This window comes from Anser brachyrhynchus (genome assembly GCF_964034855.1).
Source record: "Anser brachyrhynchus genome assembly, chromosome: 21".
In the NCBI taxonomy this organism is placed as follows: domain Eukaryota; kingdom Metazoa; phylum Chordata; class Aves; order Anseriformes; family Anatidae; genus Anser; species Anser brachyrhynchus.
The window spans coordinates 4,863,953-4,877,276 of record NC_137714.1 but is presented as its reverse complement, the minus strand read 5'-3'; the positions used below and the strand labels follow the sequence as shown (position 1 = coordinate 4,877,276).

At 42.6% G+C, this 13,324-nt stretch overlaps 1 protein-coding gene across 9 annotated transcripts in view; it reads left to right on the top strand.

Annotated features, from left to right (window-relative positions):
- The first annotated feature begins 1,447 nt into the window (after window positions 1-1,447).
- KIF1B (kinesin family member 1B) overlaps window positions 1,448-13,324 on the top strand; it is a 96,757-nt gene continuing 84,880 nt past the window's right edge. For 2 of the 9 annotated variants that reach the window (XM_080563635.1, XM_080563636.1), the window contains exons 1-2: window positions 1,498-1,768; window positions 8,200-8,386. In XM_080563635.1, the coding sequence (XP_080419761.1) occupies window positions 8,281-8,386 (106 nt within the window). In that variant the 5' untranslated portion in view covers window positions 1,498-1,768; window positions 8,200-8,280. Of the gene's footprint in view, window positions 1,769-8,199; window positions 8,387-13,324 lie in introns of all 9 variants that reach the window. The other 7 variants (XM_080563633.1, XM_080563632.1, XM_080563634.1 and 4 more) reach the window with 7 other exon arrangements.

The window sequence follows — 13,324 nt, the reverse complement described above, 5'->3', positions numbered from 1 at the left end:
TTTCCTCTGTCTCCCTTTGCAGGGAGCTACCTCCCAGGTCTTGTAGAGCATGTGTCATATGCCCTTTACAGTTTTGTTTCTTGACAAGTAACTAGACTTTCTCTGAATGTTCTTGGCAGATTTTTCGCGACAGTAAGCAATCAACCGAAGAACTACCATAGTGGAATTATTCCATGTGAGTACTTCCACAACTTAGATTCAAGAAAGTGATGCAGGAAATACTGTTCCTCAGAAATATTACACAAACTGCCAAAGTAAAATGAATCATTGTGGAGGAATACTGCACCCACCCACTATTTTGATGGTTTGTAGAGGTTTTCGTGATGGTCTCTTTTTTTTTTTTTCCCTCCAGAGAAATCACTGACCTAATTCTGCACAGCCCTAAACAGAAGTTGGTGGAGTTAGACTGCATTAATGACAGTACTAAATGCGGTGTCCCACCAATGTGAAGTCCTTTGAAGTTCAAGCAATGGTATTTTTTAGGACATAGGAAAACCACATCTTAACTTTGCTGTTCCTGCAGCACTGTTTCCCTACTGGGTACTGTGCACTGATGTATTTGCTTTTGTGTTCAAAGGCATAACTGTGGGGGATAAGTACACACGTTCACAAACAAGGCTGGCAAGGGGGAAAATTCACCATTCACCACCCCAAAAGTAGTGACTTGTTCTTCCACAACCCTACAGCTGACGGGGAATGTGGGAGCAGCAGTGCTGATTAATGTAATTAAGAGCCAGGAGCTCGTTAACAAAAATAAACCTTATTCTGAAGGCAGATGTCTCAGGCACCAAACATTCTCAAGTTTAAATCTGACTTGTATGTGATGGCGTGTGTGGGAAGTAAGGTACTTCAGGTAAAATAATTATTTTATTGAGAATTCTGTAAGATTAAACATAGGGCTGTTTCTAGCAGTTCTAACAACTACTACAACGGAGGAACTTAACTGAATTTATTGCCACAAAAATCAATTTATTTTGTGAGAAGATGCACACAATTATTTATGTGAGCTTAAAAATGCCCTTTAACCACACATATTGAAAAAAAAAATCAGGTAGAATGCCTAAAATTGGCAGCCACCAGCATGCTCTATAGCAGGACCATGGGGGTCGCTAGGGCCTGTCAGGACCGCGTTCCCCCTTCACAATCGTCGCGCAGCCGAGGCCGGCGCAGGCACACAGCGGGGCGGTGCCCCAGCGCCCTAGCGCCGCTCGCTATAGGCTAACGGACGGCCGACGCGGGTTCCGCCCCGAGCTCTGATTGGCTGATGTGGCGGAGGAACCGAATCGCCTTGTCCTCGGGGTTCGGCGGATTGACTCACGGAGAAGGGAGGAGCCCTCCAGTGAGGGCGTTCCCTCCCGAGCCTTCGATTGGCGCTTGACCGTGTCGATCTTATGATTGGCACTGCGGGGGGGCGGGCGCGGGCCGGCTCTGCGAGCGGCGATTGGCGAGCGGGAGGGAGGCGGGAGCATCGGCGCGCGGCGATTGGCGGGCAGGACGCTCCTCCCTCCCCCGCGGAGGCGGGGCCGGGCGCAGAGCGCCGCGCTCCTGTCAGTGTGGGAGCGGCGCTGTGGGGTGCGCATCGTTGCGCTCCCTCCTCCGGCCGCGGCCTTTTTCTCTCTTCCTTTCCCCGTTTCTTTCGGTCTCCTCCCGGGCTCAGCAGCAAAGCGTGATGGGGGCGGCTGCCTTTTGCCCTCCCTTCGCCGGCCCCGCCGCCTTCCCCAGCCGCTGACAGGGCCGGCGGCCCCCCGCGGCCTTCGGACGCCCCCAGGTGAGGCGCTGAGGGAGCGCGGCCCGGCGGGGGGGCGGGGGAGGGTGGGGTTGGGGGGTGGGGGGCGGCTCGGTGCCGAAACGCGGGGCGAGCCGGGGCTGGGCCGGGAGCAGCCGGGGCTGGGCTGTGGGGCCCCGGCCCCTCCTCGCCAGCGGCCGTCCCTTCCCTTCTCCCCCTGGCGGCGCGGCCCCTTCTCGGTCTGGTCCCCGCCTGCATCCTGGCCGCGGGTGCCGCCGCCTTCCTCTTCATCATCCTCATCCTCCTCTTCCTCCTCCACATCCTCCCCGGGCCGCCGAGCGCCCCCTCGGCGAGCCCCAGCCGCCCGCTGCGAGGAGGAGCCGAAAGGAGGGCGGTTTTCAGGGTGTCCGCTTGGGTTCTGGGCACCTCGAGGTAGTACATTCCGTCCCTGGCTCCCGCACAGCACAACCAGAGGCAGCCATGTTGGGATGACGAGCTGACAATCCTCCGTGAGCTGAGGCCGGGCGATGGGCCTGGGGGTTTGGGGTCGTGGGCAGAATACGGGCGTGAAACTGAGGCCAGCAAGCAAGAATTCACTGCACACAAATGCCGAATTCGTAGCTGTGCTCTGAGATGTAGAATCAAGCACCGAAAGACGCTCACGTTATTTTTTAAAATATATTTACCTTCATTTCTAGCTCTTTCTCAACTCAGTTCTTTGCATTATTGTACGTTGATGTGTTGGTAAAGAGCCATCTGTTTATAGCATTTGGTTTGTCAGTGCGTAGCCAAATTCTGCGCCGCTGTTTTATCTGGCATCATCACTTTATCCCAAAGCACTAAGATAGCAATTCGTAGCGTATGAGTTCAGCTGATATATCAGGCTGTCAGCACTACCTGATCCTTGGTGGGACACCTAAATTTGGATTCCCTGTAGTCCCCTTGTTCGTAAAGCCCTGCTGCTCTGAACAGCTGTTTTGTTAACTTTCCATATACTAATCACTGTGCTTGTTCCTCTCCTTTCTGTAGAGCTGGTGTAGTGATTAAGTTACAAGCGTAGGAGGCATTTTTTTGGTTTAAAAGTTAGCACATTCTCTGGTAGGCATACCGTATTGTTTTTTCCTATGTAAGAATAACACAATGGCTGGCCGTGTTGAATAAAAATGATGCTTCTTTGTTTGTGATGTGTATTTCTTTATTTGAATGTACAGATCTAGATTCTGAACATTGCAACAAGCTCAAAGTGGTTACAAAAACAACCTTACCCAAAGACAAATAATAATTTGATTCTTTGAATTCCTATTTTGTTAGTAACTATCTCAGGAAAGAGCAATATGCTCTGCAGCTTGCTATAAATTGATTTGTCAGAACTTTCATATACATCCAAGGATTCAAGTCTTAATGAACAGCTTATTTGTTTATACATACCAAATCTCTTGAGACTCTGACTGGTGATTGACCAACATCATTGAGTTTGGCGGCTTGAATAACAGAAAACAGACGGGGTATTTAGATGACTTGTTTAGTGACATATTTTAATAATAAAATCTCAGTACATGGCTTATTGGGTGGATGGTGGAAATCTTTCAGTAATAGCTTAAAATAAGTGGAAAATTAACATGTAGGGTTTGCTTTTGTGCTGATAGAGCTCAGTAAATTGTCAGACGCTGCCTACTACCCATTTTACAGACAGTGGTGTATCATGTCAAGGAGTCAAATATGCATTTCACTTCCTTACTAGGTTCTCAATTGGATTCATACAGAAAAAGCATTTAAAGATATGCAGCAAGTAGATTCTTTTCCAGACATTAGGAGAATGATTCATTCCCGCATGAACATCAGCCTTCTAAGTCTGTAATGAACGTATAACAGACAGCTTCATTTTGTTATGATTGTTCTCCTAAATCTGTACCACAGGCTGCATTACACTTTTAGGCTTACTCTGTTGCAATTTGCATCTCCTGTTACCACTCTAAGATGGTGTTTGGTAGTATTAAGTGATACTACTGGGAAATGTGAACCATGAAAAACCAGCTGTGATTTATTTCTAACTTCTGTGATGCTGCTCGACTTGATCTTGCTTTGCCTTATTGTATCATTCAGTGTGATGAAGGCAGTAATGCCTTTATAAAATATTATGACCAGTTAGTAGACTTTAAAAAACAAACAAACAAAACAATTTAGATGGTTTTGGGTTAACTTTCTTATTAATTAAAACTGAATCTTGCATAGTGAGGTGGTGTTTTGAACATCAAAAATCTGTGGGCAACAGCAAGTAGGCATTTTGCTTACTACAGCTATGAAAAGTAGAGTTGAGAATGAGACAAAATTAAATGTGGTGTAATTTTAAATGAGCGCAAAAGATAGGGTTGGAAAAAGTCAGTAACTTCAAAAGTCTACCAGTGATTTTTTTTTGCTAATGTAGTTGGTTCTGCGACCTGTTCTGTAAGTGTTTCTTCACAGCTCAGTTTTGAACAAGGCTATCATTTAGCTGGCGCATGTGGAACCTCTGGTGGTGTGCTTTTCATGTTTTCTTGCTGTGAATCTGGTGTTTACTTGTGAAATTAGTTTCCCCTAATTTCAGTGTGTGGTTTGCTTGTTGGAGAGTAATGATTTCTGTTGATTGAAATGAAAACACAGTCAGGTTGCTCAAGGCACTTTCAGAGGACATTTCGTTCGCACAATCACCGTGTTGTTCTTCAGCTGCTGTTTGAGAAGAGCGGGGATAGCATTTTGTGAAAGTACTTTTATTTGTGAGGGTTTTCCTTGTCAGTGGCCATAAGCTGATTTGGCTCCTTTCCTGAGGTCTTTCAACACACGCTAATGAATCCTGTTTTGATATCACCCCCAACTGTTTTCTGTTATTGCTTTTGGTAGTTTAAAGGATTAAAAAAGAGTAGAGTAGAAGTGAGAAGCTCTTGATTCAGTACTGTGCAGATCTCTGTTTTATTAAAGCTCCATTTCACTGTTGTTTGTTAAGTATTTTTGTATATGTACTAGAGGAGGAGGAGAGATCCAAGCCCAGTATCATGCGAGATAAAGGATTTGAGCAGAGAAGCTCCAAATAAGTGAAATGTTTGCCATGCAGCAGGATGAGTTTCTAGAACTGTTGTTTCATGCTAACGCTGGGATGCTTTTGAATGTGTCACTACCAGGAGAATAAGTGACTAGCAGTGCGTGGCATTGTGTTACAGGTAGCTTTGTTTTCTTCTCCAAAAGTCTGTGTTCTACTCTGTGTGGAGATAATCTTCTAATTTTACATATTTTCATAGTGAAGATAAAGATTTATCTTCTCCTTTAATTGCCATTTAAACATCAAAGTTTGCCTTAAATGAGGATTCTGCTCTGTGCTTGGGTCACTGAAAGGAGCTTGGTGGTGGCGTGGTGCTGCCTCCTGTAGAGGACTGAGACATCGAGTTCTTGTTGGTGAGAAGTGATTGAGTTCTGCAGGACTGCACTCTGTGTGATATAGATTATAAAACAGCATTTAAGCAGAAGATAGTATATTAGTGAGAGACATAATTTCTTATGTAATCTACTTACTACCTTAGTTGTCTTTCTTTCTGGTCAGTTAAAACAGTCAGAATGCCCTGAAGGGCATCAGACTTCTCCAGCGGACACAGCTCCTCTAAGTGCCCGCCTTCTACTCCGCTGCAGTCAAGTGTGTCTCATGGACCAGGCATGCATCAGGAGTGCTTTCGGGTGCACTTAGTTGTAAAATATTTTCTGTTTAAAAAGTAGCTGCCGGCAGCACTTTGGCATTTCTGGGGGCAGGCAGAACCTTGGCCTGGTTTAGAGGTACTCAAATTTTTTTTTTTTTAAGTAGATGATTCTTCCAATCCATCGCCTGTTTTCCAGCGTCCTATATTTACTTGTTGCTTATCTGTAGATATTAATGTAGTACTCAGAGGTATTTCTGTGAATACATCAGAAAAAAATCTTTGTATGTGAGACTTCAACGTAAAGGGAATGTGAGCTCCTTAAGTTTCATAAATCATATTATAAGACCACACTGTGTTGTTTTTAAATCTCTTCATTAATGCCCTTACGTTCGTTTATTTGTCAGCTTGCTACAAGGACCAAATTATGGCTTTCATGTTAATAAGGGTAGGTGGGGAAAAGACGGATGAGAACCACCAAGCCAGTGTTGGGCGGGGTTGCCAAAATCTCACCCTAAGAAACCTGTGAAATCGGTTGCGAGTCTGTGTTTTGTTGTCCCTTCCTGTGACGTGCCACACCCTCGGAAAACTCCACATAACCATCTTTTTCTGCAGTCTGGCCAAGTAAACCCCTAAGCTATGAACTCGATAATAACAGAGATTTTGCTGTTGATAGAATTCTTCAGTTGTATTTTAGGAGCAGAATGCCGACTTGGCCACGTTCAATAGCATTCCTGTTCCGTAGCAGCGATATTCGGGGTCAGTTGAATAATGCTGCTGGCTGTATCCAGATTAGTCTGTCACTTAGCTTTCCTGGGAGGGCACAGGTACTTATGCAAGGATCGTATTAGGAAGGGAGAGCAAAACTTCTCCTGAGCGTCTACAGAGTGGAAGGTGATATTGAAGGTGCAGGTTCGACACACTTGGTTATACAAAGCCTCTGTAGAACAACCACAGAATCTCCTTGAAGCTTTGCAAACCATGCTAATTCATTCCCATTACCTCTCTGCTCTAGTCTGTGTTTAGGTTTTTAGTGAAACTTCTTCAGCTATCATTAGTACAGAATTTTAATGGTTCAAGTTGTCTATTAAAGCCACTCAAGTGTGTCTGTCTCCCAACTAGTTATTCTTGCCAGTTTGCTGTACCACTGGCATTGAAATTCACTTGGCTTGTTCCTATGGATGTTCCTAATCGTGTAGTCTGGTGAGGCACCTCAGGTACAGACTAAAATAAGGAACGCTTTAAATTGCTGCTTCTGCCCGGTGGAATAATTTGATTTCAGTCTTCTCCATGTGATGGCATTAATGAAGGAATGCAGTTTTATTAAAATTTTCTGTGTGAAGGTGTGTCATCACTTGAACGAAGCGTGTAGAAGCATTTTTACCAGCTAGAGAGCTTTAGAGCTGATACGCTTGTGCTTTTGATCTGCTAGTACGTGGTCATCTTGTAGCATTGCGATTACAACCCTAAAATGAGCGTTTCATTGCGTGTGGATGTTGCTAACCATAAAAGAAGCTTTCAAGTTTTCCAGGCCAGACATGCTGACTTGTGCAGAGAAGGGTTGTGCCCGTGTTAACTCAGACTCAAGTGAGAGATGTCTCCATGGAGTCAGACCAAAATTCACCTAGCCCATGAATCGTTTCTTCAGCATACACAGCTATTTAAATGTAATGCTAAAATGTAAGGAGAGCGCCTTGTCAATCTACTCTTCCAGGTTCTGAGAGCCTGTGGCATGTAGCTTGGTTTTTTACTAGGCCTTGAATGACTTCTTTGAATCTGTCTTACTGGTTTTTGAGCCCTCATTAGACTTCAGTACTGTCAGTGTCCTGTGGCAGTAAGTTAAACTCCTTAATGGTAGATCAGGTGGAATACATTCTTCTAATGGTAAGGGCTGGTTGGGGGCAATGCAGCTGAACCAAACTGTTCGTCTCTGCATTGCACCTCTGGCTCAGATGGACGTGCCTTGAGGTTTGGGTTGTGGGTATGATGGATGGTTTCCTGCTGTTAAAGCGCTGCATCATTTGGATGTGGTAGGGAGGATTTGAACAAGTATTTTGATAATGAATGAAGATGAACTCACTGGTGAACATTTGCGGAAGAAAGATACAGATAGTAATATTTTCCCTAAAGGCGATAATTTTTGCTTCCTCTTCATCCCTATGGAGTAGTGTGTCCTTTAATCGCTAGATATACAAGTAGTCAGGGAGATTTTTATTTATTTATTTATTTTTTGCTTTGAGGAGTTTCCCAGGAGTGCGAAGGGTTCTTTAAGGTTGTTGCCTGCACCCTTTTGTCTGTAATGGGGTGTACTAAAAGTCAGCGTGGGCTGGCCCACTTCACTTGTGTTAGTTTTACTATTATTGCTAGGGCATTGTGGCAGAAGGGGTTGACAGCTAGAGCACGTAGGCATGTAGTATGTGGCAGCTAGCTCATTCTGAAATCTAAGCAGCTGTATCTTTACTGCTAAAATTATCTTTGTTAGGTTAAGCCTAACACATGTTGCAACCAGATCTTTTTGGTATTAGTGTCCCTTCTTTCTCGGAAGAAAACCAAGTAATGAAAACAAATCTGTTTGTATGCTTCAAAAGAAACTGCCTTGGATGACAGAAACTTTGGAATAGGGAGACAGCATACAGGTGCTGTTAGTGTATTTCTAGCTCTGTCCTTGAAGTGACAGCTTGTTGCATGGGGAGGGTGTTTGCAGGGGGAGGGCTGAAGTTTTCAAATCACTTTGTACAAACCCCCTTTTTTTTTTTAACAGCATTGTGAAAGCACTAGCTGAAATAACTAAAGCGCATTTTTTTTTTTCTTCAGAAGACGCCAGCAAGAAGGTAAACTTGGAAGGATTCTGACCCCTTCACTTTTAATTTCTCGACTGCACTGCAAGCAACCAGAATGTCGGGGGCTTCTGTGAAGGTGGCTGTTCGGGTCCGGCCCTTCAACTCCCGAGAAACCAGCAAAGAATCCAAATGTATCATCCAGATGCAAGGCAATTCAACCAGTAAGTTTATTTTAATTGCATAAGGGAGTCTCTCTTTCTCCTCTCCCTCTCTGCTTAATTGTATTCTTTTTATCAGACTAAACTTGTACTGTGTACATTACATCATCCAGAATTGCCCTTTTAGGAAACCTTAATCTCCTCTGAGGCTGTCATTGCAAACTAAATTATCTCTGATTTCACGAGAAAGTCTAAGTCACGAGTGTCTTGATTTCAGTGCTGTTGCTTACGGTGTGTGCTTGTGGTGAGTTGTGAATTCTGCAGGAAGATTAGGAGACAGAAGTGAAAACCTTTTCAGTTAACTTCAGTATGTGGGAATATCACGTGGACTGAGAGATACAGGGATGTGGTAGGCCGCCAGATGATAATGCTTGTGGTGTATCTCATGCTTGGGTCTGGTGCTTTACTTCCTAATGTGCTTATTTGGCAGTCTGTGCTTTTGTTTAGGGGCATAGTTTGAGTGAGACAACTGAGGGAAAAAGATACCAGGTTTTATGCTTTCCAGACCAGATGGCAAAACAACAGACTTCTCTAACCGATCAGAAGTGTTAGGTTTATTAACTAATTATTGTGGATCAAATTAGGAGGAGAAGATTCTTCTTATGGGAAACTGAATATGGACACACCATTAATCGATTTTTATGTGCGTCTGAAAATATTGATACCATTTTCTGCAGTGTTGCGTAGACTGAGCTACACCTCTAAATGGGTCTTCTGATGGTAGTTTGTTATTGTTGGGTAATGAAGTCGTGTCTTCTTGTGTGTACCTTAAGGAAGTAACGTTCTAAGAGTACTGAGTTATTTCCCTGTGATTAGTTGTGTATTTGCTGTTAATAGAAAGGTTGCATAGAGCCCCCCTCTGCTTTTTATTTCCCTTTTAGTTGAGGCTGTACTTCAGTCTGCTTATGCAATGGAATCTGTGGTATCAGTTAGATTCTGTAAAATGTTTGTGGTTCAGTGAAAGAGAGGCATCATGCAGAAGAGACCTCACTCTTTTCAGTGCAATGACTTCTTATCTTCAGACCCTCTGTGGGATATTTCCTGGAGAGACAATTTTTAGCTGGATTTTCAAGATTCCATTTAAAATGAGGGGAAAAAAATGTTTAGAAGTCTTCTCATGTATAAGCAGGACCTTGTATCCAAACATTGCCTGCCAACTTTCAGACCAAAACAGCGTAGAAGGGAAGAACTGTAGGCTCCAATAGATGGCATTTATTATGGAAATGCCACCAAGCTCTGAACTACAGCAGCACTGCTGGGTGCCTCTGTAATAGGTTTTCTCGCTGCTGTCATGACGTGATGGCAATAATTTTAGAAGCTTAAGATTGCTTAACTCCAGGAGCCTGTGGAAACTGTTTGTGCTACAATGACAAGGGTGACCAGAGAATCTCTGTCAGCCTGTCTGTCAACGGCTATAGAAGTCAGCGCGGACAAAAAACACCGGTTCTGTTTCTGAATGCTAGAGCTGCGCTGCAGAGATACTTGAACGGTCAAGACATTGTGTTAGCTTTCAAAAGGAGAAAAATACTTCTTGATTTATCTTGTTGGAAATTTCTTTACAGCTTTTGCTGTATTTTTTATTCTGGAAATGTTTAATCTGCAGCCTTCTGTGTGAGTCTTATGGCTGTGGTACGAGATGGGTGATACGACAGATGGTCAGGTTTAAGTCATCGGGGGCCATTACACAGGCTGTGGGAAAGGAACCATCAGTTGCAGTAGTTACACGTTCTTACAGTGTGGGGGCTATTTTCCTCTTATTTCCTTCTTTGAAGAGACATACGGAAACAGCTGTAGACAGAGGAGTAATTTTCCCTCAATGAACAGAAAAGGTTCTTACGATGAAAGATAAGAAAAAGGCATGGCTTGATGGAAAAACCTGAGCAGAAATCTTCCTCTCAAAAATCAGTTAAGCTGTCTGATGCACATAACTTCAGGCTGAAATCTTTCTGGTGTGCTTCCAGCCTAGGTGCATAAGTACTGTTGCTATTTTTTCCATTCTTTCTGTCTGTTGTAATCTTGCAGCCTCTCAGTTACGTTATTGAACTCATTACTATTAAGTTTGGAACTTGTTGGCTAAATGCAGACTACAGAAAGTGATTCTAATGCACCTGACTTGCGTATCTGATGCTGCAGTTGAAAAATAAACGGGAATCAGTCATAATTCTTGTAAGGCTCTGGACTGCCAGCCTTGTACCCTCAACCATGTGGTGAAGTGAACAAGGCTTAGATATCTTACCTCTGAGAAGGTTATTTTTTCAATTGTGCACTGGTCAAGTTGACAGGAGGCAAATCTGAGAAGCTGGTGGAATGTGGGATAGTAACTACTTTAAGCCTCCAAGGCAGTTCAAGTTCCCTTATCTTGGAATTAAAGTTGAATAGACTATTGTGATGAACAGGATTCATGAGGCAGTGTGAAGTCGGATAACCGAGAAGGGATTTTGCGTGCTACTTGAGCCTTATTTTCTTCTGTATTGATTGGCCAAGCTGAGTGAGTCCTGAGTTTAAATAGCATCCAAGTCTGAGGTTTTTAAGCCTATTGGCAATATAGGCAGAAAATGTGCTATAGTGAAACCAAAGCAAATCATTTGGTGTTATTTTAAGAAAAATAGTATAGAGATATAGATAAGTATGTTGCAGGTATGCTCCATTTATCCTTTCCCTAATGAATGCATGCAGAAAGTGTTTTGTGAGGCATCCATAATAAAGTATTGTTGAAATTGGAATGCTGGAATTCAGGGTTGTTTCCTGATGTACTGCTTTTGTTTGTCAGTTTTTGTGTGAATTCAGCTGTTTATACTTTTTGGAGTGCCTGCTATTCATGGGGGACTTGCCAGCAAAATATAGTATTCTCCTGGGCTACAAAGCTTATTCTCAGTTTAGTTCTGCAGTTTAACTGCATTCAAAGCAAAACAAGTGTAATTTCGCGGACTTCAGGTCTCCTCCAGAATTAACTTGGCCTTGGCTTTTAGGTCACTTGTATGTGGTCAAGGCCTTTAATCAAGGTCTGCAGGGAAACTCTGATTTTTATAATTTCTCAGTGTTTAAAAAATGTTCTATTTCTTAAAACGTCAGAGAAAGTTCTCGCCAAGTGCTTTATCCTGCTATGTTAAGAACACTAATGATGCAGTGACAGTTAAGTCAGTTAACAAGGAAGCGTTTCTGTTTCAACTTATCCACATTTAAACTTGAAACATACAGAAATCACTTGACATGTGGTTTGTGCTGCAGCAATTGAACTAATGAAATATACAGAAGTAACTAAACCTGAAAGTAATGAATACAGCAGTGCTCCTGCAGGAAGTGCTCTTACTGTGAGCAGTCAGGATTTCTGTGTTTCTGTCTGAAGGGTGCAGAATATGGAAATTCTGAAATCAGAAACATTTTTTGTCTAGTATTATAAATTCTTTGTTTTTCTTTATGGTTGTGGAAGGAAGTGATCTGCAGTGATACAGTATCATGCAGGTAAAGCTTTGTCAGAGTGCATCACTGAGTCTTTTTGGTTCTGAAATATATATTGCAAAAACGGAATTCTGCAGTCCAGCTCAAGTCACATGTGCTTACTGCATTAAGGGGCTGGTATTTTGGCAGAAAGCCTGTGCTGCTCAGATCGTATCAGATTGCAGATGGTATCCATTTGAATCATCCTGTCAGAAGTTCTTCAGTGGAAATGGGAGAACTGGGGGTAGAAGAATAAAAGACAATAGAGGAATTCCTAAAGACAGGAGATGTTAGAAACTGCAAAATCCTACTACTTAAGAAGTTAATTTGGGAATGCAAAAAGATTCCAAGAAAAGAAGAGGCAATGCCACCATCAAATTGTTAAATAAAAATAATAAAAAATACATTATCTGAGTGGGACTCTTTTCTTAAAAGAGCTTCCTTGTATTTTATTATCATCATTTAGTGATGGAAAAAAATAAGGCTTGCTTTAGAAGTACCTGCTATGCAAGCAGGTAGTCCAGTATAATCTCGTGCACACATACCCTCTCAGGTCTAGGCATGGTAAGGCTGGGTTTGCAGCATTGCTCCTAATCCAGTCAGCAGTGCCGGGGTTCCTGGTAAGACATGTATGTACCTTGAGGGATAAGTTAATGGGCTCCAAAGACTTTTCATATTGATAATTAACTCCCTGGGGTGATCCCTCTGCTAGCAGTCCTTACAATCAGTTAGCTTGACATGGTGTAATACATTGTTTGTTCCATATTCTGCCATTATGGAATCCTTTCAAGTGAAGCGTGGTATTAGTGGACTTGCAAGTTACATTTGTGGTGGTAGTTTGGTTAAAATCCCCCATAAAAACTGAAACAGACTGAAGCTTCTTAGATAACCCTAAAGCAGTTTAGTCTTTCCCTCTGAGACAGCTGTATTTCATTTTGTTGGTCTTCAGATTTGGAAGTTTATCTGCTTTTGTATTTTCTTTAATGTACTGGATATATAGCTTTATCATGCTCGAGGTTAAACTCACTAGCAGCTTTGTGAAATGAGATTTCAAGAACAGGTCTTGAACCAGTGGCTGTCAGCATACCTTGCTTGGTTGTTTTATTGTTAACTCCTGCTTGCTCTTTTTTGTTCAGGGTGGTTTGCACCAATGCATCTTGCAACATATTCGTTAGTGTCAGTCCAGTTCATAAATTACTGGTTTTTATGGTGAGTGGGGAAGAAAATCCTGCTGCATAATATATGGGGTGAGAGGTGAGCTATAGATTTGAAAGTATTTTGTCAGTAGTTCTTGTATCAGTTTTTTAAATATTTCAATAATAAATAATGTTGGCAGCTGTTGCCTTAAATTATTGAAATAAAAAGCCAAACTGTTCTTTTTCTAAAGAGCTTCTTAGTGTTATGGTGCTTTTGTGGTGTTTGTTTTGTTTTTGGTGGAAATGATTTGATAATCCTTCTGTCCATAAATAAATAATGCAAAAAAAAAAGTTGAAATGAAGCAGA